We start from the raw sequence: 27629 nt of genomic DNA on the forward strand, positions 1-27629 counted from the left end.
CTATCCCATCTCTCCTACTAATAATTGTGTATGTGTGTGTGTTTATTACAGTAATAACTTTATGGGGGAAAAATCAGGCTCGCATGTCACTCTAGACTTTTTCCCTCTAGGGTCCGCGCCCGCCACGGGCTTCTTCTAACGGTTTCCCGCTCTTCGCGACGTCACCCGGGCGCGCGCGGAGGAGCGAAAGGCCCCTTCGCAAAGGCGCGGAGAGAGGACCGTCGCCTGCCGCGCTGTGCGCGATGGCGTCATCACGTCGCGGCCCCCGACGTCACGCCCCGTTTTCTTTCTCCGTAGTAACCGGGTAGAGAGGGAGGAAGGCGGCCGAGGAGGAGGGGAAGGAAGCCGCGCGAGGGTCTGACGAGGCGGCGGGTAAGCGGAGAGGAGGCAGTGGGGGAGAAGAGGGGCTGGAAAGAGGCCCCCGGGCCGCCCCTCCTCCTGCTGGGTTGCCTGGATATGAAGGAAGAGGAGGAGGGGGCGGGGCTGAGGCCTAGCGGGGCTATGGAGGCCTCGGGGACCTGATCTCTCTCTCTCTCTCTTCCCATTCCTAGGCGACGTGCCCTCCTGTCTCCAGCCACAGCCGTCGGCCCTTACCGAGGGTAAGTAGGCAGGTGGTATTATCGGAATATCTTCGGACGTACACTTGGGATTCCGAGCCTGAAGGCCGCCCTTTTGCTGCTCCTCCTCCTCCACCCTTGCAGCCTCCAGTCCTCTGTTGACATAGCAAAAGTCCTCGCCCGTTGAAAGGATCAGAGCCGCTTTTTGTTACAGTGGTACCTCGGGTTACATACGCTTTAGGTTACAGACTCCGCTAACCCAGAAATAGTACCTTGGGTTAAGAACTTTGCTTCAGGATGAGAACAGAAATCGTGCTCCGGCGGTGCGGAGGCAGCAGGAGGCCCCATTAGCTAAAGTGGTGCTTCAGGTTAAGAACAGTTTCAGGTTAAGAACGGACCTCTGGAATGAATTACCGTATTTTTTGCTATATAAGACTCACTTTTCCCCTCCTAAAAAGTAAGGAGAAATGTGTGTGCGTCTTATGGAGCGAATGTAGGTTGCACAGCTATCCCAGAAGGCAGAACAGCAAGAGGGATTGCTGCTTTCACTGTGAAGCGATCCCTCTTGCTATTCTGGCTTCTGAGATTCAGAATATTTTTTTTCTTGTTTTCCTCCTCCAAAAACTAGGTGCGTCTTATAGAGCGAAAAATACGGTAAGTACTTAACCTGAGGTACCATTGTATTTGCGTGCCTGACTCGAGGGAGCGAGCGTGTACATGTGCACGCTTTTCTCAGAAGTCAGCCCACTGAGCACGGTGGAAAGTCCTCTGCCGAGTGGGCATGGCATGCAAGTGGGGCTTGAACCCCAAATTTTAGCTGCCGTGCTTTTGTTTTCGCTTCCTTTCCACGACGGCACTGGCTGTATTTGTAAAACTGAAGGTAACATTTATAGAAGAATAGGACTGGAAGGGGCCAAGGAAGACACGTAATCCTACAAACCACCTACAGCTGCCAGCTCTGGTCACCATTATAGTAGAAGCGTTGTGGCAATGGCTTCAAACGCTCAAGCCAATGCACAGCTACGAACCAGTATATGATTGCTGGTGGACCTGGATGCAGCAGACTGAGTCTGAGTTCAGGTTAGGCTAAGAAACTTACTGGCTAGCCTCAAAAAAGTCAGTCTGCCCCATGTATGCTGGCTGCATTGATGTCTGGAGAAAAGGACAGAGTGTTTTGAATTGAAAGACAAATTTGAAAAAGAAGTGTCAAGTGGTTTTCAATGGAAGTGGCTAAGTAAACAATAATAGTGCATATTTACAAAGTACAGTATCCAGCTGCCTCAGTTCTCTATTTTATTCTCTATCTCCCAGTAGGGCTGCTCCCTGTTTTTATACCTGCAAACACAGGATGTATCTGTTTTCCTCTTCCAAGGCTGTTCTCTCTTACCCTAACTTTTTCAGGTGGACTGTATGACTGTGGCACTTAGACACAAATAGTTTTCAAAGCATCAGATATCCACGTGATAAAAATCCCCAATGAAAATATGTATATTAGACACGTATGTGCATTCATTGTAGAGTTTGTAAGAGCTGAACCAAATCTCTTCCACAGATTTAAGACAAAATCCTTCCAGGGCTGCACTTTTCATTGCATTCATTTTATACACAGAAGTAAACCTACAGTGTACTCCTAGGACAGCACCTGCGCAGCATTAAACAATGTCCTCAAATTCCAGCAAGTGAGTCATTAAGTGCATTAGAAAATCAATGGGTTTTTGCATTTGGGGTGCTTTTTCATCAGCCAGTGTAACAAATCCATCTTTAAGAACAGAAGTTCCAACTAACTGATCTAGTGAAACAGATGCTCTCATTTTGACAACCAAAAAAAGTATGGGTCATAAACTATCAAAGTAGTCTGCTGATTTTTGCCATTTGGATGGGTGGGTTGGTGTTTTTCAGCCAATGTAAAAAAAAAAGTCCCATGGTTTTTTTCCCAAACAAAAATGATCCAGGGTATACCGTATTTTTCGCCCTATAGGACGCACTTTTCCCCCTCCAAAAATGAAGGGGAAATGTGTATGCGTCCTATGGGGCGAATGCAGGCCTTCGCTGAAGCCTGGAGAGCGAGAGGGGTCGATGCGCACCAACCCCTCTCGCTCTCCAGGCTTCAGGGGAGCCGCAGCACCAGCCCCACAAGGTCGGGGGACAGCGGGGAGCGCTTCTCCGCGCTGCCTGCCCCTCAAGTGCGTCTTCCCTCTGTCCCCGGACCTGGTCTGCAGGCGGGCGGCGGGGAGAAGAGCGCTTCTCCCCGCTGCCAGCCCCGCAAGCTCCGGGGACAGCTGGGAGGCGCAGCGCGTCTTCCCACTGTCCCTGGACCTGGTCTGCAGGCAGGCGGTGGGGAGAAGAGCGCTTCTCTCCGCTGCCGGCCCCACAAGCGCCTGGGGGGGAAATAAATTTTTTTTTCTTTATTTCCCCCCAAAAAAACTTGGTGCGTCCTATGGACCGGTGCGTCCTACGGGGCGAAAAATACGGTACATCCAAACTCCTAGCGGTCGGTGGTGAGGTTTGATGGAGCGATAAGCCACTTCCACTTCCACAACCCTGCCATTCTCACCATTCGGGGGCAGGGAAGTGTACCTGTTCCTTGTGCCTTTGCCCAGGCTGCTGTAGCAAAGAGGCCCAGATTGGACATATGACTGTCACATGATGGCAGCAGGTCAGCCCCTTTCCCTGAAATTCCCCATTTTGGGAATTACTGTGGGCAGGAATGCTACCACCAGAAGGTTCTACCTGCCCGCCTACTCTTTGGCCAGGTGCATTGGAGCACTCCTTAACAGTTGAGCTCCTCCAACAGCAGTGACCTGCAGAACTAAGCCAAGGAACACCTCTGTCCATTCATACCCACTCCGGTAGGTGGGTTTGGATTGCTCTGTTAAGTGTCTTCATTCAAGCGCTACGCAGATGGATTTGCTTTGGGACATTTTACTGCCTTGAGATACACTGGAATTTTTCTTGGGTAGTAAAAAGCCCCCAAAAGAATTTATATATTATTTATGATTTGGTTTGAGATGAACAGCAGTGAATGTTCTTGTTAGTAAGCTCAGGGCTAACGAAGCAGGGGTTCTTTTTCACACTTCAATTGCCTACTGTCCTTTAAGGGATAAATAGCTTGCAGACATTTTAAATAAAAATATTTATTCCAGAAGATAGCCTGAATTCATTGTTAAAAACAAAACCTCTAATGCATAAAGTTGCCACATTTTATTAGTGTCAGCCACACAGATATTAAGTAGGATGTAGTTGATTGTATTACATATATTTAAATGTATTTAGGACTCTTTGCCATCTGAATGCAGATTATATATTTTCTTGGTAAACAGAAATGACTAAACAATAGAATTGAACTGAATGGATATTAAGCCTTTAAAAGGTAGTCTGCTTCTATCAGTAAACAAAATATCTGCATTGGAGTAAACGAGTTTTATTCTACCCTACGGTCAGCAAATAAAAATATCCTGAAGGTCCCAGGCCACAGAGAGGTTAGGCTGGCCTCAACTAGAGCCAGGGCTTTCTCGGCTGCGGCTCCAATCTGGTGGAACGCTCTGTCACAAGAGACTAGGGCCCTGCGGGACCTGACATCTTTCCGCAGGGCCTGCAAGACAGAGTTGTTCCACCAGGCCTTTGGTTAGGGCGCAGCCTGACTCCCTCCTCTGGCAATCTGCACAGAATTTTGCTTAATGGTTGCCACCAATTTGATTTTAATTAATTTTTAGAATGAAATGTTTTTAAAATGTTTGATTATTTGATTGTTTGATTATTAGATTGTTGTTAGCCGCCCTGAGCCCGGCTTCGGCCGGGGAGGGCGGGATATTTATTATTATTATTATTATTATTATTATTATTATTATTATATACTAGAAATACCCATTTTCATCTTTTAAAAGTAGCTGCTGCCGGTCAGTGCAATCAACTGCTATGATTGATATTTAGGGGGAGCATTTTTTACAAAAATAAATAAATAAAGGGTGCTTTGTTCATCTTTCTATGTCAGACTTTCCTATTTAATTCTATGCTAGTTGCCTATGGGGTTTTGTTCATTTGAGGACTGCTTTGAAATGGGCAGAGGCTTTATATTTAGTACGTCATTTCATCTTTTTCAGACGCATTGCTGACACCATGAATTGGAACAAAGGTGGCCCTGGCACCAAGAGGGGCTTTGGTTTCGGTGGCTTCTCCATATCCACTGGGAAGAAGGAAGAGCCAAAACTCCCTCAACAGTCCCACAGTGCTTTCGGAGCCCCTGGTTCAGCTGGGTTTGGAAAGACACCGCCACCACAGCTGCCTTCTTTTTACAAGATTGGATCAAAGCGAGCAAACTTTGATGAGGAGAATGCGTAAGTTGCCCTCCTTTTGCACTTGCATCCCCATTAAATGAGTTGCCCAAAGTTTTGCAATGATTTGTTTTAATAGGGCAGATGTAGTTGTATTACCTGATAATAGGTGAGAAGAAGTGTCACAGTGAATGGCATAAGGCCCAGGGGCCAGCAAACTTTTTCAGCAGGGAGCCAGTCCACTGTCCCTCAGACCTTGTGGGGGGCCGGACTCTGTTTGGGGGGGGGGAAATAGAACGAATTCCTATGCCCCACAAATAACCCAAAGATGCATTTTAAATAAAAGGACAACATTCTACTCATGTAAAAACACCAGGCAGGCCCCACAAATAACCCAAAGGTGCATTTTAAATAAAAGGACACATTCTACTCATGTAAAAACACGCTGATTCCCGGACTGTCTGCGGGCCGGATTTAGAAGGCATTTGGGCCGGATCTGGCCCCTGTGCCTTAGTTTGCCTACCCATGCCTTAAGCCGTTTTACAGCTGACATCTCAAGCGTAAGACTAGCCAGAGTCCAGATAAAAGTTGCATGACAGCAGCTAAATTAGGCTGCCAGACAACTTGGAGTGGATATTTGAGAGATGGAGTTTGTTCTTTAGTTCTGTGCCCCCCCCCCAAATCTCTTTTTAAAAATTCCTAAAATATTGTCCAGTGTTAGGCTCTGTGTGATAGCAAATGGTTTCCCCTTCTTATAAGCCTGCTTATGTGTTGACTTGATTCTTCCCAGTGTCACCTCCTCTCTGAATTTTCAGGTACTTTGAGGATGAGGAGGAAGATTCCAATAACGTTGACTTGCCATACATTCCCGCTGAGAACTCCCCCACTCGGCAGCAGTTCCATTCCAAACCACCTGACTCAGACAGCGAAGATGACCCATTGGAGGCATTCATGGCAGAGGTGGAGGTAAGTTACCTTCTCCTTATGCCTTGCCGATATTTTGTGGCTTTGAGATGCACCAAAAATGAATGTTGAGGAGAATAACAGTCAGCACCTCTGAAGATGGGACAAAAATGTTATTGGTTGTATTTATTTTAATTTAAAATATTTTAAATCTGTCTTCTGTTGTAGGGTATCTGAGGTAGTTTGTAGCAAACCAGTGAAAAAATCCATAATAGCCAGCTGTTGCCCTATAAGCAAGCATGAAAGTAAAGACAAGGACAAACAGAACAGAACAAGGGAAGCTGTTTAGGGAAGCTTTTAATGTTTAATAGGTTATTGTATTTTACTGTTCTGTTGGAAGCCGCCCAGAGTGGCTGGGGAAAGTCTGCCAGATGGGCGGGCTATAAATAATAAATTCTTCTTCTTCTTCTTCTTCTTCTTCTTCTTCTTCTTATTATTATTATTATTATTATTATTATAACAAAAGCAGCAACAGCAATTAGGTGCCTCTCAGTTGCCTCTCAGGAGGGAATTCAGCAGTGGTGATTTCGCCACTTCATACATTCATAATTTAGTCTGAGAAGTACAAGTCGAACTCCTGCTCATAACAATCGGGAAGGGATTCAAACTACTGCTGCTACCATTTAATTACTTGTTTCATTTACAAATTGCTTCCCGTGAGGTATTTCAAAGCAATTTATAATATAATGGCATATACGAAAGAGTAACATGTTTAAAAACAGTTGTATATAAAAAACGTTTTTTGAAAATAACTATAAAAATAGAAACAGTTTGAAACAACAACACATAAAATCAGTTGAGATCTAGGTCAGATAGCAACTGAGATAAAGATTTTAGAAGTCTTTTGGGAAAGGGAATGTCTTTAGCAAGTGCTGAAGAGCCAGTAGATATGTACGGTGAAAGGGCAGGTGTCACTACACTAATGGCCCAATTCTCACATTCATGCAGAACAGATCTCCTAATAGGATGGTATCTGCACGATGGCCTCTCCTGCAGCACACTGATCAGTAGGGTATGTAGGGGGTGAGGTGATGTTTTAGGTATCCCAGTATATAGGGCTTTGTGCAACAATACCAGCACCTTGAACCTATGGTTTTGTATTGAGATACAGTGATATGCACTGAAAAACCCTTTAAATAATATGATAGGAAGAATAAGAAAAGGAGGGGAGCCGGCTGTCAGAAGCCTTCCCTCTCCTGGCAGTTGGTATCCCTCACCAGGTTGCTGTATTCCATTGCATATAGCACTATGAGCTCCAGCGTCATAGGAATTTTATAGGGGAATGTGCTGCATTGCAATGTTACATTTCTTTTGTGACCCATTAGGATCAAGCTGCTAGAGACATGAAGAGATTGGAAGACAAAGACAAGGAAAGAAAAAATACAAAGTAAGTTATTTTTTTATATCACAGCCCCATTGAAACAAGTGAGAGACTGAGAAGAAGCATGGGATCATCTTGCGTTATTTCTGCTGGGATATTTGAAGATTTTGCCATGCTAAGATCTTTAAGCCTTTCTGAACCTCCCTGAAGGCTGTGATCTGAATTTATGAGGGTTGATTTCTGAGGGGCTGGTGTATAGATGACTTTTCCTTGGAGCAGGGTGTTGAGGTTACCTCCCTCGTTGTCTTCAGCTATATAGTTCTGTGAAACAGCTTTTCTGTCACACTTCATAGATCTGAAATTCAGTCAATTTTACTCTTCATAATTTGGCAGGTCCTGGTGGGTTGGAACATAAGATGTTCGTGTTCTTTTGTTTTTTGTTTGGTTGCTCCTGAATGTTGTCAGTGTTGCATTATATTGGCACTAATCAGATTGAATGTATGGAGCTGGGTATGTGGAACATTTGCAGGGAAGTTTTGTTTCTCTGCTTATTTTTCCAGGGGTATACGCGATGATATTGAAGAGGAAGATGATCAAGTGAGTTTTCTACGCAACCTTTCTATCTATTACAAAACAGTAATCAATGAGTGCAGACACACATTTCTGATATCCTTTGAAATAAAGCAGATCTATTTTTGTTTGCTGAAAAGATTGGTGGGGACGGGGGGGGGGGAGTCTGTTCTTTCTAAATACATCAGACCATTAGCCCAGCTGATAAAAAAGTTAGGACCCCAAACTGGTTTGCAGGTCAACTTTAGGCGAGTCACATCAGCACACAACCAGTGCTTTTTAGGCTTTTGTTTTATTTTTTAAAAGGGAGATGTGGAGTGAAAAAAGGGAGAAGGAAGCAGAAAGACAGACATAAAAATAAAATAAAAGTAGGTCTCGTGCAGGTTTAATGATAAAAGTGGGTCCTGGTCTAAAAAGGTTGACGGCTATTTCTGTGGACCATATAAGCAACAGCTGAAAATATTTAAGTACTGTATAAGGCAGTGATGGCCAAACTCGGCCCTCCAGCTGTTTTGGGACTACAGTTCCTATCATCCCTGACCACTGGTCCTGTTAGCTAGGGATGATGGGAGTTGTAGTCCAGGAACAGCTGGAGGGCCAAGTTTGGCCATCACTGGTATAAGGTGTTTTAGAGCTCACCATGCCACTTTGCATACTTTTTTTAAACTTGTCACGGACTTGTGCTTCTTTGAGTTTCCTATTGGTGCAGACAAACAGCTTTATTATGCTTGTATAAAAGTATGCCTGTTATCCAAAATTTGGAACTTCCAGCCCAGTCATTCCTGAACTGTGTTCTGGGGCATATTCTAGTGTGCCATGACAGAATGGCTAATTGATGTCTCCTGAGCATACTAAAGTATCTGCCCACTACATGTCTGCATGAGTTACTGCTCTGACCTTGCCTCCTAATCAGCCTCCATAGCAAGTAGTTCTGCCTGTTTCTTCATCAGCCACAATTGAAGTATGTGGCCCAGGGATGGTTAACCTGTGGCTGTCCAGGTGTTGCTGAACTACAACTCTCATCATTCCTGAGCATTGTCTTCAGTGGTTGGGGCTACTGGGAATTGTAGTTTAGCAATATCCGGAGGGCCACAAGTTAGCTGCACTGATTTTAACACCTCGTGGTGCAGTGATCCATAATTACCAATCCCTGTGAAGTCTGGCTTTTGCAACTTTTCATGAGTCAGTGCTCTGGATTTGTCCCTATTGTGGGTTCCCATATGTTGTTGAACTACAACTCCCATCACCCCTAGCTAGCAAGGCCAGAGCTCAGGGATGATGGGAGTGTAGTCCAACAACATCTGGAGACCCACAGGTTGAGAACCACTGATGAGCCATAGAGTTAGAGAAACTTAATTTTTGGCTTAATGTAACATTATTGAAGCTACCATTTTTCACTGTTGCTTTGGTAGGCATTCATCTTCACTCTGAAGAAGATCTAAGGTGCTTCTTAATGTGCATAGTAGGATTGAGACATAGCTGAGAAACAGTGTGTAGCCCACTCGATGGGGGAGAGGGATTGCTTAAATTTATAGTGCAGCAAAAATAAATGAAAATAGAAATCTTATTCATTTGTAAATGAAGTGATGTCTTTCTGCCTTTCTTTCCCTTCCTGTCTTATTTTGTTCCTTTATTTATTTATTTCCACTCCTACCTCACCCTGATTATTGCAGGATATCCTGAATTTTCCCAATGAATACAGTGGTGCCCCACAAGACGAACGCCTCGCAAGACGGAAAACCCGCTAGACGAAAGGGTTTTCCGTTTTGGAGGCGCTTCGCAAAACGAATTTCCCTATGGGCTTGCTTCGTAAGACGAAAATGTCTTGCGAGTTCCTGCGGGGTTTTTTCCCTTTCCCCCCCCCCTTTTCCTAAGCCCTAAGCCGCTTATCAGCTGATCCGCTAAAAGCCGCTAATCCGCTAAGCTGTCAATGGGCTTGCTTTGCAAGACGAAAAAACCGCTATACGAAGAGCCTCACGGAACGGATTAATTTTGTCTTACGAGGCACCACTGTACCCCTCTTTAACCCTTCTCGGCTGGGTGTCCAGATAGCCACAATGTTATACTGCACAGGGATGCCAACCAATTGCACCAATAACTATTGTGGTTGATTTGGGTTCAAATCCCTGCTCGACCATGAAGCTCTCAGGATTGGCTGGTCCTTTTCTCAACCCAATGTTATTTATTTAGGCTTTTTCTTAAGCCTTCAATCATCTGTGTCCTCTTGACAAAGTTGTAACGAGGATAAAATGGAGGGGAGAGCCATGTACACTCCCCTGAGCTCCTTGGAGGAAGGACAGCTTGAAAATGTCGTAGCAATGTATTGATCAGACTTAATATTAGTGTGCCTTTTTAACGAGTTAAATTTGCATTTTGGGGAAAATGCTGAAGGTGCCTTTTTTGAGAGAGTCTCTCTTGAATGTGAATTTGACTTTTTAAAACAAGGAAGAGCTTCTTAGTTTCTGTATCTTCAAATTAGAGAACATAGGGCATTCCCTGTTATAGTAAAATATCAAAATGGTTTCAAAAACCCTATCCTGTCCTGTAAGGGAGTGCATAATTGTTAGGAGAACTCTTTGGGGGAATTCCTGTTCAAGAAAGTAGATACAGTGGTGCCTCGCAAGACGAAATCAATCCGTTCCGCGAGTCTCTTCGTCTTGTGGTTTTTTCGTCTTGCAAAGCACGGCTATTAGCGGCTTAGCGGCTTAGAAAGGGGGGGGGGAGGGAAAAAACTCGCAAGAACTCACAAGACGTTTCATCTTGTGAAGCAAGCCCATAGGGAAATTCGTCTTGCGAACCACCTCAAAAGACGGAAAACTCTTTCGTCTAGCGAGTTTTTCATCTTGCGAGGCATTCGTCTTGCGGGGCACCACTGTATCTGCAGCGTCAATCATGTATGTCTGCTAGATCAGGGTGGAAAACCTTTTTGTTGTTATTTTTGTTGTTTGCGCTGCAGGACAGATCCTTGTCAGATCTGAGCCTCGTGGACCAAATTTGATGGGTGAGCAGGGCTGCTCACTTGTCAATCCCTGACATCACAGTGATTTCAAGTTATTCAACATGTTTCAGTCCCTAAGATGGAGCCCTGCATGGTGCTTTAAAGTACCTGAGGCATCACATTTTTGCCAGCATCAGTTGTGTAAGCAAGTTCTCCATGGGGAGCTTGCTAGGACAGCCATTCCAGCACATTTTGGCTCTGTTGCCCATCAGCTGATAGGAGGTAGAACCAAAGCCTGTTTTCCCTTGCCAGTGTACAGTCAAGGTTCCCGATTGTGCATTGGCATCCATGCATTGTGCACCTGCTCTACATCTGTTCAATGCACTGTAAGTGACTAACCAACCTAAAAGAAAACCCTTCCAGTTTTCAGATTTTTTTTTCTTGTTTGGTTGCCTGGAGACTTTTAACTTGCCGCAGACATCTAGCCAAGAAGTCAGCAGAAGTAAATGCAAAGTAAAAAAAGACAAAGAGAATTTGGAGCATGTGCAGAGTATTTTTCTATCACTTCTGAGTAACCACAATCATTCCTATTCACAAATACGGCGTTAGAGAAAAAGATTTGGAGGTCAGTGGTTGTAATGTCCAGGCAAATGTGACACATACGCACACACCACCCGTCTTGGAAATTAAGTGTTGAAGGCCAGACATTTTGACATAGCAGAAAACACTTTTGTGGCTTTAACTGAACATTTGAGATGGTCAGCTCAGGTCTTCTGACTGTTTCCTGGAAAAGCGAAATATACCAGCCAATTTGTTAGGTCTTTATTATGGTTTCACCAAATAATTAACTGTGATAAAAAGAGAACTATTAAAATAGACAAAGTTATTTGTTCTGTATGGGTAAGTGACCATCTCTAAATGCAGCTAGTAATTAACTGAAAACAACAATCGCATTTCATCCTCTTTGGCACTTGTATGCAGTTACATTTCTCTGTTTTGCTGCAGGAAGCATATTTCCGTTACATGGCAGAAAATCCCACTGCTGGTGTGGTTCCAGAAGAGGAGGAGGACAACCTGGAGTATGACAGTGATGGCAATCCAATAGCACCATCCAAAAAAATCATTGACCCTCTTCCTCCTATTGATCATTCAGAGGTGAGGGAATTTTTGCAATCAGTAGCATAGCGCCAGTGCTAAGTTCATCCAAAAATCAATAGTAATACATTGACTAAAGCAAAGAGAGGAAGAGACCCTCACTATATGTGCTCCAGTGATTATATTCTTCCATTGCATAGAAGCCCAGACAATCAAATTTACATGATTTTTATGTCAGTTTTCCCCTTACCAAAGTGCTTCTTTGAATGTCTCACAGGAGCTGCACATTTGCCAGATGCTATGCTTACAACTGGGACATGGGTGGCGCTGTGGGTTAAACCACAGAGCCTAGGACTTGCTGATCAGAAGGTCAGCGGTTCGAATCCCCACGACGGGGTGAGCTCCCGTTGCTCGGTCCCTGCTCCTGCCCACCTAGCAGTTCAAAAGCACGTCAAAGTGCAAGTAGATAAATAGGTACCACTCCAGCGGGAAGGTAAAGGGCGTTTCCATGTGCTGCTCTGGTTCACCAGAAGTGGCTTAGTCATGCTGGCCACATGACCCGGAAGCTGTACGCCGGCTCCCTCAGCCACTAAAGCGAGATGTGCGCTGCAACCCCAGAGTCTGTCACAACTGGACCTAATGGTCAGGGGTCCCTTTACCCTTTACCTTTATGCTTACAACTGTTAACATAGCAAGAATGTTCATAAACATTCCATGGCAGCCTGCTACATGGGCCGAGGCAGCAACCAATTTTTCATTGATAAGGTGGTATCCCTGACTAACCATGAACTATTTGGCCTGCAGATTGAATACCCGCCGTTTGAGAAAAATTTCCATGACGAGCATGAAGAAATCACCAGCCTCACCCCACAGCAAGTGGTGGAGCTGCGCCACAAGCTGAATCTCCGGGTAAGATGAGTCCTGCTTTGAGGATTGTCTCTTGTTCAGACATGATCATAACAGCTGTGTGGCGAGCAATAAACAGACACAGAACCTTTGCAAAGATGTGCCATGGTTCCTCCTGAGAGACGTTATGACCCAAGTAAGATAAAGAGAGCAGAAAGGATGTAAGAGAGCCAGTATGTTAAGTTTCAAAGACAGTGGTGCAGAGGAGAGTTAATTTGTAGTGGGGATAGCTACAATTCAGTGGCTGCTTTGTAAAAGTGCGCCTTGAGGAGGGTTTGCAAGAATAATGCGGCTTGACGGAGGGAAAAGTTTGATCCAGTGTAGGGACACGTACCATACAAAACTTGCAGCAGGCTCTCTTAATAGGCAATTGTTAAGCGTGCAAGGACAAAAGAAGTATAATTTAACAGTTTTCATGTTATTCTATTTTATTAAAGCAACTAGAAAAAAATAGTATGATGGGAAGATCTCACACAGGTGAAGGGAAGCAGTGGGGAGGAGCGGAGGGTTAGGTTGAATCTGGGAAATAAAATAACAAATGGGACAGCAAAGGATATAATAGATTGTTATATAATAGTAATATATTGTAACCAGAAGAGAAGTTCAAAAGGGGAAGTAAATGTATTTTTAGTATTTTCATTATTGTAATAGTTATTATTTATTATCGGTAGAAGGCAATGTTAATTTGGGCTTCTTCATTTTCTGTCTGTATAATTTTCTTAAGTCCATAAAAAGAAGAAGAAAAAAGAAAACTTGGAGTAGGCATAAAAGGCATGGTAGTTAGCAAACATAAACTGTTAACCAGGTTTTGACAGTGGGTCATCTTCAGGCTTTCTTGAGTACTTCAGTACTTGTTAGCTGTTCGGACACTTTCCCCCTCAGCCTATTCTGTTGGGGACTGGTAGTGGGGAAGGCTTCTGGTTGTCATTCAGGCTTTCAGCCCCCTTCTTGGGATTCTCCTCACTCCACTGGCCTCTGTGATTGATCAAGCTTCTAGCTAGATATTGCTGGTCATTTGTTCCATTTAGCCCCTGATTTTCATTCAAAAATACCTAATGTTGTTCTATTTGTAGAGGCCCAGTTGGTGAATTTCTGGATTTTATAAGATGTGCATGCTCTCAATCCTCCCATGAATATGGGCATCTGATAACATGGGACATTATCCACTTCTTTTTTAATGCTTTATTGGTGTTAAAAACAAAACAAATAGAGAATAAAATAATATGAAACAATCAACAAAAGGCAATTCAAAATCAACACTCATTTTAAAAAAAGATTTAAATTCACATGTAACAAATTCAAACATGACTTCCAATCCCCACCCCCATTTCGATTCCTAATTGTGATTTTTTTTAACTGCGCACTTAACTTGTATCTCTCCTAGGTTGTTCAGCTGTGTTAATTTTGTAAAGTTCTCTTATTTCATGCAGAGGTCAATCCAAAGAATTTAGATTTTTACAATGTTCTTTTAGGTATTCTCTGTAAATATTCCACTCTCTATTGAATATTTGATCTGTATGGTCTCGGAATCTTGTTGCCAATCTTGCTAGCTCTGCATATTCTAAGATTTTATTCTGCCAGTCTAATTTAATTTAAATTAGATTGGGACATTTCCTTCATCCTTGTGCTTTTCAGGTGTGTTTACCACAGCTGAATGTTGAATTCAGTTCAACACAAGAAAGGCTAATCATTTGAGGTGGGTGGTATACCCCTATAAGATGGATTTAGCACAATAAGCATTGTTGGAGATTGGAACTGAGTGAACGTCCTTTTCATATAGACTCTACATCAGCATGTGCATTGAGTAATCTCTCTCAAAAGTGTAAGGCATGGTTTTAATGAAAAACTTTTCCCCTAGGTCTCTGGAGCAGCTCCTCCAAGACCAGGAAGCAGTTTTGCTCATTTTGGTTTTGATGAGCAACTTATGCATCAAATTAGGAAATCAGAATACACTCAACCCACACCTATCCAATGCCAGGTGAGTCCTGCATAGCAGTGTTCACTGTAATCCAACGAAGTATAGTTTTGTTATTTCTCTCATGTCTGTTTCTCTTGGGGGGGGGGGGAGATGTTGTAACGTTATCAGTTTGTAACTTGGTTAGCGAGCTAATTAATTTAGAAGTAAAGGCAGTAATTATTTGCCATAAAATTGATTTGAATATTTAAAATTACCACGTGTAAAAAAGCCTAAAGAATTTCCTTCCAATAGAATCACTACCAAATGAACCTCTTTTTTTAAAAAGATAAAGATGCCCTGAAATTTCAGAGGGGTGTCCTTTTTGTCTTAACAAGTGTAAAAAGTTTTCTCTATCCAGAAGGGCTATTGGTACTTGGTTTATCCTTTGATATCTTGTTATTTCTCCTCTAGAGCTACAGTTAGTCCTTGAGAAAATGGAAGAGAGCAAAGTAGATAACAGTTGTACTTCTACTTACGTGTCCCTTTGGATACGGAATCTTTGGGTTAAGGCCACGGAAAACCCGGAAGTGTATACTTCCGGGTTTTGCCGCATGCGTAGAAGGGCTCAAGTTGTGCCGTGTACAGAAGCACACCTCTATTTACGTAATTTTCAGGGTGCGAATGGACCCCTGGAACGAATTAAGTTCGTATCCGGAGGGTCCACTGTACTTAAAATGCCTAGGGGAAAGTACTGGGACCATAATAAACAGTGGAAGGAGTTCTGTGAATAGCTGTAGCCCAAGGGTAGTCAACCTAGTCCCCACCACCCACTAGTGGGCATTTCAGGATTCTAGGTGGGCAGTAGGGGGTTCTGCAACACAAGCTGAATCCTTCCATCGAGCACTGGTGGGTGGTAAAAGAAATTTTATCATCAAGAAAGATGCATTAGTGGGTGGTAAGTTGACTACCCTTATTGTAGCCTAATTGGGCATCTCAACTTCTCCAAAAAAAGAAAAAGGGAAATTACATATAATAATTCTGTGTTGCAAGTTTGCGTCATAAGAATGTTAACTTTTATGTCAAGATAAAGCCAACTTGGAACAGAATTAACTTCATAGGGTATAATTATCCCCAGGGTTCCAGCAATCCCTCTAGAATACTTCATAATGGTGTTAGTGGTGATGATGGTATACTGTTTATTTACACATAGGGAGTACATAAATATTTGTACTACTACTACAAAATCTACTCTGGGTCTTTTCAAGTGGGGTATTGATTTTAAAAATGGAATTTATGCAACGAGCAAAATGCTATGTTGTTTTCCCTATCCTGTTTGGATATTATGCTGGGGTTACAATGGGCTTAGATATTTGCTTTTTATATTGGTTTATTAAGTTAACAACATTGCCAGTTAAACACAAGCTCTTAAAAGTGGAGATGTGATGAAGTGACTAGGGTATAACTGACCGTATAATAGTTGAGCACGTGGAGTATGAAATGATTTGGGTATGCTAAAAAAAACTTTACAGACATTTTTTTACAGCTGCTGGGGTCCACATCCTCATGGCTTTATGAAGGTTAATATTTTCAAAACCATACCCTGAGCTGAGAGTCACCAGCTCCGTTTTGGGAAACTGCTTGATATAAAATGTGAGTGGGGTTTTTCCCCCCCCTTCAGGGTGTTCCAGTGGCCCTGAGTGGGAGAGACATGATCGGTATTGCAAAGACTGGCAGCGGGAAAACTGCAGCCTTCATTTGGCCCATGTTGGTTCACATCATGGATCAGAAGGAGCTGGAGCCAGGAGATGGTCCCATCGCAGTGATTGTATGTCCAACCAGAGAGCTGTGCCAGCAGGTAAAGAAACGTTTGGAGCATCAAGGAAAGAAATGGGGGGAAGTAAATCCTGGAACAGATTATCCATCTGAGGAGGTTCTGCTGCTGCTGCTGTAGTTTTAATTTGGGTTGAGGGGGGGTAATGGTATGTGGAGATTTACCAAAAAAGGGGGGGCCAGTTAAAATTAAGGGTTTTTTATGGGGAATGAGTTGGTAATGAAATTTTTACAGGCGCAAAGATGCCAGATGTCCTTTTTACAGTCACAGGTGCAAAGATGGCCAGACTGATGTACAAAAGGCAGAAGAAAATTCAGTCACTGGAAAGGAGAGTTAGAATAACAAAAAAGAAATCTACTTGGTATTCTTGTAGCCACAGGAAAGTGTGGATTTTGCAGTCCCTTTGTTTCTTTGATGTAATGGAAATGTCTTTCTAGTTTTTGAAGAAGTGTTCTCAATATTCTGTGAACTGCTGTGCTTTCAGATCCACGCTGAATGCAAACGCTTTGGGAAGGCCTACAATCTACGCTCCGTAGCAGTGTATGGTGGAGGAAGCATGTGGGAGCAGGCCAAGGCTCTGCAGGAAGGAGCAGAAATTGTTGTCTGCACTCCAGTGAGTATTTCTTCCAGGTACTTGTGTTGCTGTAAGGCATCTTTCCCCAACCTAGTGCCCTCCAGATGTTGCTGGCTGGGGCCGGAGTTGTCATCCAAAACATTCCTAGGCTGTGGAAGGCTGCCCTAAGGGATACGGGATCCTGAGAATGGCTTGCAATATGTTTCCTTTTTGTTCTAAATAAAAAACAATGCCTTGTGATTCGTTCTTTGATTAGTGGCTTATGTGAACCTACCTCATTTCCCCCCCTTCCTGGATTCAGAAAATGTGGATCCAAACTGGAGTAGAATTCCTAAGGGCAAGAGGAACTGCTTTGGCAGTTAGCAGCTTCGGAGGGATTTGTCTGTTGTTGACACAACCAAACCATTTCCCTCTCACTGGACTCTGGTTGGGAGTCTTCCTTTAAAGGTGGCCTTCAGAGCTTTCCTTGGCCCTTGGCCAGCTACTATTCACCATCACAGACCATCACTAAGGACTCTGTTGTTCAAAAAGGACCACAAACAATATCAGGGAAAGTTGGAGCAGTATAATAATAATAATAATTTTTATTTATACCCCGCCCTCCCCAGCCAAGGCTGGGCTCAGGGCAGCTAACAAGCAAGTTGAATGAATACAACTTAAAAACAAGATTAAAATACAACAATTATAACAGTATAACCACTGTGACCAAGGAATTAGTGTAACATAGTTTGAATGATGCATTGATACAGGCTTTTCTGACTAGCTTGCTGCTGTTAAATATTTCCAATCAGGGCCGTTTGATTGACCACGTGAAGAAGAAAGCAACCAACCTTCAGAGGGTCACTTACCTTGTGTTTGATGAAGCCGACAGAATGTTTGACATGGGTTTCGGTACGTACCCAGTAATACTGGCTGCAGTATGGATATGTCACAGCGGAGGCTTAGGTTCCCCACAACTTCATATCATCCTCTATGTCTTAGGAATCCATTAGTGAAAGAGTGCAAAGGCTGAAGATTTTCTTGGGCTACGCACTCAGCAGCAACTAAATAACAGTGTTACAGAAAAGTACAGGGCATTCTGGATAATAGATGAGGGTGGTGGTGCAAAATTAAGGCTTTCACATGAAGGAATATGAGAATGAAAAGTGGTTTGACCCAGTGAAGAATAGTGCAAATTTGGGAAGTAAAAATAAAACGCAAACGTGCTTGTTATGACCGTTTAACATTGGTACCAAGCTGTGTTACGTGTCCTGTCCTGAACTTTGTGGTTAGCTGAGAAGGAATTCTTAGTGGCGCTCTTGTGCTCCAGATGGCCCTGTGAAAGCACACACAAGGATAGGTTTCAGTGACCACTCCCAGCCTTTGGAACTTCCTTTCTTCAGAAGTCTCTCAAAGCACGAGCAGAAATATCTTCCGTAATACCCATTCATTCAAGCAAGAATTTTGTGGCCAAAGGAATTTTGTGTGTGTGTGTGTGTGTGTGTGTCTACCTCTTTCATTTGCTCAATCATCATTGTACAAAGTAGGGCACAGGTCGTAGTAGAAGTGGCATGGAGCACCCAGTTCTGCAGCCATATCATTCACCCATAGTATATGAAGAGCAGGCTGGGCATTGCTGGATAAACTGTTTTCTTTCTTTCTCTTGGTTAGGCCAGGAGTGCCTAAGAGAAAGTGTCCTGTGGTGGTTGGTGTGTGTGTGTGTAACAGAGGCTATGTATATCAGCTGCAAAGTAACTCTCTATTATTTTGAGTGCAATAATCATTGGCCTCTTGAAGATTTGTTCAAATATAAATATATTTGCTTATTTCCCAAACCTCAATTTTAGTTGACTTTGAAAGAAACACAGATTTCTTCCTTAATTTCTTTTTTTCCTGGGGCATAGAATATTTCTAATTTCAATAATTTCTAATTTCAATAAACAAAAATACGCTTTGCTGAAAAACAAATTCAAGCCCACAGATAAATATTTGCTCATTGTCAAATTTGTCACTTAGTTGCATGATATATTTATTTTAAAGGCCTTTTTAAAATAAATGTCTTTTTAAAGGGGCATGCTTTTTTGTAAACAAAAAACTCTGAGCCTGATGTTCAAATGTATCAACATCTCATTCAAGACCTACTGGAAGTTGAGCTTGTGGATGATTCTGCATTTTATGAAATAAAAAGGTGTTGCCTTAGAATGCAGAGATTGAGCACTTTTCATCATGAACTATCTGCCATGCTCTCTTCAGCCAGCTGGCTGTTTATAATGCAGCTGCTTTTCAGCATCTGAAAACTGTACATTGACTGGAACTTTGTTCTTCTTTTCATCCAGAATACCAAGTCAGATCGATTGCCAGTCACGTGCGCCCTGAAAGGCAGAGTGAGTGTGGACTTCCTGAATATAAAATATATTGAAATACGTATTGTGTGCGACAGAACTGTTTTATTCTTGTAAATATATGTGGTGAGCCCTTCAGGGCGGGGCGGCATTAATTTGTGTCCCAAAACTGTTTCCAATTCCCATACTTAAACCAGAAAGAAATTAAGTTATATTAATGGATTTGCAAACATTTTGTTCTCGTTAAGCAAGGACAGCCTGCTGTCTTCCCACCCACCCAATCACAGATTTTTCACCTTTCCCAGATATTTGGAGTGTTCTAAAATCTTGTTCATATAAAGGTAGTTTTCGGGCATACAGAACCACCGTCTCCTTGTCATTTACCCTCTCCCATTGCCTCCATGCTTCTCTGCTGTTTGGATAGCATCTTTCACCTTACTCCTAGCCACAACGTGTCCTTCTGGTACTGCTGTATGCAGTAAGGAAGGATGCATGGCAAATGTGATGCTATCCAGGGGTGCCCAAACTTTTTTCAAAGAGGGCTAGATTTGATGAAGTGAACATGCGTTAGGGCCGACCAAAGTTATTGAGCTTTTTTTTAGGGTTCTACCCCAGGACATATACTGCTACAGGGGGCAAATTGAATCGACCAGCGGGCTGGATTAAGCCCCCGAGACAGAATTTGGACATGCCTGCAATAGTCACTCACCTGTGAATCATCACAGGCAATTCCTATGTATCTAGATTCTCGTACAATTCTGGTGGATGGGGTGGCTTCCTTGTGAGCTTGCACTCCTTTGCACCTTTGTGTATATAACATTAGTACTATTTTCCTGGCTTAACAGCTCTACTGTTCAGTGCAACTTTCCGGAAGAAGATCGAGAAGCTGGCCAGAGACATTCTAATTGATCCAATTCGAGTGGTGCAAGGAGATATCGGAGAGGTAATATACCTTTTGGAAAAAAACACTGTTTGAAATAGGCTAGAGCAAAGAGAGAAGCCACGGGTGTGCATAGTATACAGTGGTGCCCCGCAAGACGAACGCCTCGGAAGACGAAAAACTCGCTAGACGAAGGAGTTTTCCGTTTTCTTAGCCGCTTCGCAAGACGCATCTCCCTATGGGCTTGCTTCGCAAAACGAAGCTTGCCCCGCAAGCTCCGGGGATAGCGGGGAAGCGCAGCGCGTCTTCCCCGCTGTCCCCGGACCTCTTTTGAAGCAAGGGCAGCGGGGAGAAGATCACTTCTCCCCGTTGCCAGCCCCGCATTCTCCGGGGACAGAGGGGAAGGCGCGCGCGCCTTCCCCTCTCTCCCCGGACCCCTTTTGAACCAAGGGACAGCAACGGGGAGAAGCGATCTTCTCCCCGTTGCCGCCCCTTGCTTCAAAAGGGGGGACAGAGGGGAAGGCGCGCGCCTTCCCCTCTGTCCCCGGACAGTCTCCATAGGAACGCATTGATTGATTTTCAATGCATTCCTATGGGAAACCGTGCTTCGCAAGACGAAAAACTCGCAAGAAGAAAAAACTTGCGGAACGAATTAATTTCGTCTTGCGAGGCACCACTGTAATGCTTCTCTGTTCTTCCCCCATTTCTGCTCTCGTGTTAAATATATCCTGATATTCTCATTTTGCCTCTATTTACTCCTCCTCCTCCTCACACAACAGGCAAATGAAGATATCACTCAGATTGTGGAGATCTTCTCCTCTGGCCCCAACAAGTGGAACTGGCTGACCAGCCGCCTGGTGGAGTTCACCTCTTCGGGGAGTGTCCTCCTCTTTGTTACCAAGAAGGCAAATGCAGAGGAGCTGGCCAACAACCTTAAGCAGGAGGGGCACAGCCTGGGTCTGCTGCATGGTGACATGGACCAGAGTGAAAGAAACAAGGTCATCTCGGATTTCAAGAAGGGGACCTTCCCAGTTCTGGTTGCTACTGATGTGGCAGGTAGGGGTGCAAGTTGGAAGTTTTAAAAACCTGGGAGCAATTTCCGAACCACATTATTGACCCCCTTTCCCTCTTCACGTTGTGTTATCTCTTAAACCAGTTTTCATCTACCTACCCTGATGTTCTTTACATCTGCCGTGGTTCAGAGAGTGTTGTGCTCAGCCTGCTGGGTAGATGTGGACTATGTATTGAAGATATTAAATAAACCTTAGAGAGCCAGTGTGGTGTAGTGGTTAAGAGCGGTAGACTTGTAATCTGGTGAACTGGGTTCGTGTCTCCACTCCTCCACATGCAGCTGCTGGGTGACCTTGGGCCAGTCACACTTCTTTGAAGTCCCTCAGCCCCACTCAGTCCACAGAGTGTTTGTTGTGGGGGAGGAAGGGAAAGAAGAATATTAGCCGCTTAGAGACTCCTTTGGGAAGTGAGAAAGCGGGATATCAAATCCAAACTACTACTACTCTTCTTCTTTGGACTTTTAGTTGATCAATGTTTTGAAAAAGATAGCCCTCCTTCACTATCTCATTAATTTGTTCTAAATCCCCACTAAATATTTCCCTCCTTTTTTTTTTTTCCTTAGGAGGAGCTAAAATTCTTTATAGTATAATCAGAGTTCAGTGCAACCAAACCTATTTTCAGTCAGGGAAGAATACAGTTGTCTCTTTTGGAATTGCAATACAGTCTTAAGAATACAGGCCAGCATTGACAGAAAGTGTCTAGGATAACTTGATTGCTTTCAACTGTGTACTGAAGCTTTCCTAGAATTGAAGGTGGTGCAGTGGGAAAGAGTTTTGAGCAGAGTAAGCTCAGCCTTTGCTGACAAGATGTGATATAAGCAGAACGCATGTGAGAATTGCTGTGAAACTGTCTTGACCCCCGACATCTCCTGTGCCCAGCTCGTGGTCTGGATATTCCTTCCATTAAGACTGTGATCAATTATGACGTGGCCCGTGATATTGACACCCACACCCACCGAATTGGTCGCACGGGGAGAGCAGGAGAGAAGGGCGTGGCCTACACCCTGCTGACTCACAAGGATAGCAACTTCGCTGGAGATCTTGTTCGGAATTTGGAAGGGGCCAATCAGCACGTCACAAAAGAGCTCTTGGACTTGGCCATGCAGGTAACTTTGTCAGAACCTGAAGAAGCACTGTAATCTTTCCTTAACTTGAAACTTAAAGTTTCTGTGTGTAATTATGAGCCACACCAAATAATATAGCACAGTATGTGGTATATTTAAAAAGAAAAAGGGGTTTTACCTTGAAATAGATTTTGCTGCATTTCCACTGCTTGAGCTAGATTGGCATCTAGGAAAAAAACAACACTGGGCATTAGCAGTACAGTATACAGAGAGCTGTCTTTAAATCTAAGGAATGAGTCATGGCAGATTTTATCTCTATCTTGTGCAAATTGCTCTCATGCAATTTGGAGGCATCTGCAAAGAAGCTACTTAAAACGGAACTATGTTTTTCTACAAATAAGTGATATTTTGTTTACCCCAGTATGTAGTTCAAGTGGCTTTCTCTGGATTCCTCCCCCCACCCTCCAAAACACAAAAACTAACTCTCCTTTATTTGGCAAATAGCGTACAACAAATTGACTGTAATGTGCTTGTGTACTTTTAATTTTTGGTATTGCTTTTGCACTTCCAGCCAGAATTCTGTAGTCTAAAGTAGTTGAAGCAATCCATAGCCTGGTAGTCACATATTTCATCTCCTATTAATGTTACTATCCTTTTTCTCCAGAATGCTTGGTTCCGGAAATCACGTTTCAAGGGAGGGAAGGGCAAGAAGTTAAATATTGGCGGTGGTGGACTGGGGTACCGTGAGCGGCCTGGCCTAGGATCAGAGAGCGTGGTAAGCATTGAAATTCAGTATACTAACATAGACTAACAGTGTCGTATATGTTTACTTGGAAGTAAGTTCCGTTTATTTCATTGAGACGTACTCCCCAGTAAGTAGGTATAGCACTGCAGCCTGAGTTTCACAGTGCTAACTGCCAACGTCTTTGTGTCGCAGGACCGTGGGAGTAACAGTGTCATGGTTAACTATGAGGCATACAAACCATCCTCAGGAGCAATGGGGGACCGGTTGTCTGCAATGAAGGCAGCATTCCAGGTTGGTATGACTAACTGTCCTGCTACATATTCTCTCCCCTTTCTGTCAGGCACTTGTTGTGCTACTGCTTTCTTGGCTTCTAGCCAAGTGTGGCCATTGTGCCTGTGAACTCCTTAAACCAGCTCAGAAGGGAAAGGAGCTGTTGGTTGCCAGCAGCTTTGTCTGCTTCAGTATGGTCATTGCCCAGCCTGTGAACTGAATTTCCCTTGTGTCTATCACACGTTCTTCAGCAAGCAAGGTTTTCATTGACCCGAGGTGGAGCCCTCAACATTCGCCCAGCATTTAGCTCCAACTTGCTCCTATTGGCACTGCAAGTCAGCCCTCCTCCATACCAGTGAATGGGCAGAGTGGAAGGAAGGACAGTATTTAGTCTAGTGCCAGAGATAACTGAAGGCAAAAAGAAGTTTGGTAAAATCGGCTTGAATACTCCAGCAACTAAACCAAGCCATACATTGCAGCAGATGTCCTAACATTAGAAAGCATTACTAGTTGAAATTCCATTCTCACATTAAAAATATAGCTGGGTTTTCCCCTTAACGGGAAGAAATCTCTGAGCGGTAAGATACACCCACTTTCCAAAAGCCTATTCCATCCAGCACTCAGCCTTCAATCTTGGATAGTGGATGGCATCACTGAGAAGAGACAGAAAACACAGGCTTAAGAATCCTCGTACAGTGGTACCTCAGGTTACATACGCTTCAGGTTACATATGCTTCAGGTTACAAACTCCGCTAGCCCAGAAATAGTACCTCGGGTTAAGAACTTTGCTTCAGGATGAGAACAGAAATCATGCTCTGGCGGCGCAGCGGGAGGCCCCATTAGCTAAAGTAGTGCTTCAGGTTAAGAACAGTTTCAGGTTAGGAACGGACCTCCGGCACGAATTAAGTACTTAACCCGAGGTACCACTGTATTAGGGACGCAGGTGGCGCTGTGGGTTAAACCACAGAGCTTAGGATTTGCTGATCAGAAGGTCAGCGATTTGAATCCCTGCGACGGGGTGAGCTCCCGTTGCTCGGTCCCTGCTCCTGCCCACCTAGCAGTTCGAAAGCATGTCAAAGTGCAAGTAGATAAATAGGTACTGCTCCGGCGGGAAGGTAAATGGCGTTTCCATGCACTGCTTTGGTTCGCCAGAAGCGGCTTAGTCATGCTGGCCACATGACCCGGAAGCTGTACGCCGGCTCCCTCGGCCAATAAAGCGAGATGAGCACCGCAACCCCAAAGTCGGCCATGACTGGACCCTAATGGTCAGGGGTCCCTTTACCTTTACCACTGTATTGGTTATGGTTTTTGTTTTTCTCTCCTGTAGTCCCAGTATAAGAGCCATTTCGTTGCTGCCAGCTTCAGCAACCAGAAGACGGGCAGCTCTTCAGCAGGTGCCAGTGGGTGGACCAGCGCTGGCAGCTTGAACTCTGTGCCAAGCAACTCAGCACAGCAGAACTCTGCAAGACCCGACAGTCCCATGGGCATGGCAGGCATGCCAAAGGGCATGACAGGCTTCACAAGCGCCGGAAACTTAAACAGCGTCCCCACCTTCCCGAGTCCTGGCGTTCAGGGGTTCAACAGTCCGAATGCCGGCAACAGCAACAGAGAGGGCAGCAGCGGAGGTAGAGAAAGGTACGGCGACAACCGGGGCAGCGGTCGCCACGGCGGCGATGGCCAGCGCCACGGCGACGGGAGCGGTCGCCATGGTGAAGGCCAGCGCCACGGGGAAGGCTATCGCCACGGGGACAACCGCCACGGGGACAGCCATCGCCATGGGGAAAGCCGACATGCCGGCGGTGGGAGTAGCAGCAGCAGCAGTCGCCACGGGGAAAACCGGAACAATGGGGACAGCAGCCGGAACAGCGGCGAAAGCAGAAGCAGTGAGAATAGGAACACTGAGAGCAGGAAAGATGGCAACAGCAGAGAGAACAACAAGGCAGATGGAGGCAGTAGTAGGGACAACAGCAAGACAGATGGCTTTGTCGTTCCGGAGCCCCCAAAGCGCAAGAAGAGTCGGTGGGACAGCTAAGAGCCCAGCAAAGTGGCAAGGTGCCCCTCTCGGTCACTCTCAAGAGGGCGTTTCTCTGTGGCTACTCAGAAGCATAGCAATGGACAGCAATGATCCCCAAAGCAAGCCTCGGCTGGTGCGTCTGCAGACAGCTTCACTTCAGTGGCGCGTCAGTGTTGTGCTTTGATCAAAAGGAAAGTGTTCCCTTTCTTGGAATTCCACAGCGCTCTGACTTTTAAAAATCCGTCCATCTCGAGGGACTTCAAAAGATTGATTTCACCCATCAAGAACAAAAGATCTTTGAGAGTGTTTCTTTTTTAACTGAATGTTTCCAGAAAGAGGCTTTGAACTGGGTAGGTTTGTTTTATTCAGATCAATGTGAACTTGTACACTAACCCATCTCCCAGTAAGTGGCATGCCTGCTACATCAGCCCTATTCAATAGCCCTCTTTTCATCCCCATTGTCATTATGCTTTTACACCTTCGTTCGCCGCTCGCAACGGCCATTTGTGCCCAGACACGACCACCAAGTTCCTGTTTATATGATTTTGCATGTATCCAGCAGTACAATGAGACGTGTAAAGTATCACAGGAAAACAGTAGTTTCGACTGGGTCACTGTTGGCCATTGCAAGCAACAGATTCATGAGAAATAATGGTCTCTTGGGAAGAAGGGGGGGGGCTCACAATTGATCTTGCCCATCTACACACAACCCTGCATGGAAATCATAATGTTTGATTATGACTGGTGTCATTTCTGCAAGTAATCTTTTTTTACCCTTATCATTTGATGCGTCACTGCTGAGTAGCTTAAATCCTCCTTATTTGGGGATTGGTGAGCAGGTTCTCAGGCTTGATTCCTGCCTCTCTTTTTTGTCAAGTTGTCCGCAGTTCAGGTAGAGAGAGGACAGGCCAAAGGTTAAATCATTTCATCCCTCCTCCTCCCTTGATAGTATCAGCATGCTAATAGCCAATAGAGAGAGCTTGAGATTCTGTTCCTAAGAGTAGTGGGGAGATGGCTGTAAATATGCAGGTGATGCAGCCTGCAAATTTGTCTCATTCTTCTCCATACCTAAGCCAGGTATGATGAGTTTGGCTGGAGCTAAAGGATTCCTTCTGTCCAGTAGAACAGCATACATGAGTAATGTGGTACACACACACACATATATGGAGACAGAATGAATGCTAACCTTCCCCATGCCAGTCTACATTTTTACACAATTCACCATCTTCTGTGTTCTGAATGTGTCCTTGTGGGAACAAAGACTGCTTGGCAAAGACTAGCAGAATCTCAGGTTGCCTAGTCTGGAGCTCCTCTGCCTCCAACGATGATCCTAGTGTCTACTCATTTTGGTCCCTGAACATGTGTACTGTATGGGCAACAGGAGCCACATTAAGCCTGAAGAGGATACACAAAGATGGGCCATGGAGCCACAAGGATATAGCTTGCCCACCGGCTGGCAAGATGAAAAGTGTCCATTTGGGTGGGATCTTGTGTAGATAGCTTTGTGAATGTTCCAGAAGTTATTTCCCCTCCCCCCCCACCACCACCCAAGGGTGAAACAGGCTTGGGGAGGGAGATCTTTCTTATATAGCATCAAGTTAATTGTGATTGGGGGCTGAACCAGGAAGATTTCAAACTTTGTAAGTTTGAGACTGGCTGCTGAAGAAGCATTTTTGTGCAGCAATGTTAGAAGTGGGACTTGTCTGAAACAATGTACTGCTTTCCCCCGAAATGGTTGTTGCGCGCACACATCTGGAAAGAAGCAAATGTAAAAATATTTGGGTTTTGGGTTTTTTTAACAGTGTGTTCTTGGGCTCTTTAATCAGATTCTTTTTTCTTTTTCTTTTTTTGCCAGAGTGGTAGAAAAATCTTGTTTGCTGAAAATAGTTCACTTCTTGCTTCTCATTTTTATGAAGAAGTATCTTGAAACTGTCAGGATTCTGTGACATGCTGTTCCCTTTACTTTCTGCTTTCTCTTCTAGTAAATGTTTTATTACAAGGACAATTGCCTGGGATGTGCCTGTTTATTTTGGCCTATATTCTTTTACTCATAAGTTGGTTTTGTGGGCAAAAAGTACTACTCATTGTTAGAAGGAAACACCAGCTTTAATAATTTTATTTCTCATGTTTGCACTACATCAAAATAGCCTTTAAAAACAACAATACCTTTGACTGCTCTAATTGGGGAGGGGGGAATGAGAAAGGGATATTTTTCCTTGCCCACATCAAATTGGCCCGGGGACCCTGAGAGGTTTTTTGCCACCTTCTGCAACATACTCCTTGCCACGTTTGCTCAAGTCTGTTACCCCACAAGGTTAAGCACGCCTCTTGCTACCAACTGC

At 44.2% G+C, this 27629-nt stretch overlaps 1 protein-coding gene across 4 annotated transcripts; it reads left to right on the forward strand.

The window, feature by feature from the left end:
- Positions 1–229: 229 nt before the first annotated feature.
- Positions 230–27292, forward strand: DDX42 (DEAD-box helicase 42). 4 transcript variants are annotated; one of them, XM_081837700.1, is made up of 20 exons: positions 231–372; positions 552–599; positions 2110–2236; positions 4658–4891; positions 5644–5794; positions 7117–7178; positions 7673–7709; positions 11626–11775; positions 12520–12624; positions 14480–14599; positions 16197–16373; positions 16834–16962; positions 17715–17814; positions 19239–19286; positions 20090–20187; positions 20904–21180; positions 22074–22300; positions 22923–23033; positions 23196–23294; positions 24601–27292. In XM_081837700.1, exons 3-20 carry the CDS (start codon positions 2217–2219, stop codon positions 25303–25305), a joined length of 2850 nt encoding a protein of 949 aa, XP_081693826.1. In that variant the 5' UTR covers positions 231–372; positions 552–599; positions 2110–2216; the 3' UTR covers positions 25306–27292. The 4 variants fall into 4 exon arrangements, with proteins under 4 accessions (XP_081693828.1, XP_081693826.1, XP_081693827.1 ...); XM_081837701.1 differs by having other exon boundaries at positions 2167–2236; XM_081837702.1 differs by lacking the exon at positions 2110–2236 and having other exon boundaries at positions 230–372.
- The last annotated feature ends 337 nt before the right edge of the window (positions 27293–27629 follow it).

The sequence above is a fragment of the Podarcis erhardii genome (assembly GCF_964252035.2).
Source record: "Podarcis erhardii genome assembly, chromosome: 13".
Lineage (NCBI taxonomy): Eukaryota > Metazoa > Chordata > Lepidosauria > Squamata > Lacertidae > Podarcis > Podarcis erhardii.

Excerpts from the sequence above, each read along its gene's own strand:
- DDX42 (XM_081837700.1), top strand. The coding sequence starts at position 2,217 with ATGTCCTCAAATTCCAGCAA. Across the intron at positions 7,179-7,672 it reads AAGGAAAGAAAAAATACAAA|GGGTATACGCGATGATATTG; the intron begins GTAAGTTATTTT and ends TTATTTTTCCAG. Across the intron at positions 14,600-16,196 it reads CCACACCTATCCAATGCCAG|GGTGTTCCAGTGGCCCTGAG; the intron begins GTGAGTCCTGCA and ends CCCCCCCTTCAG.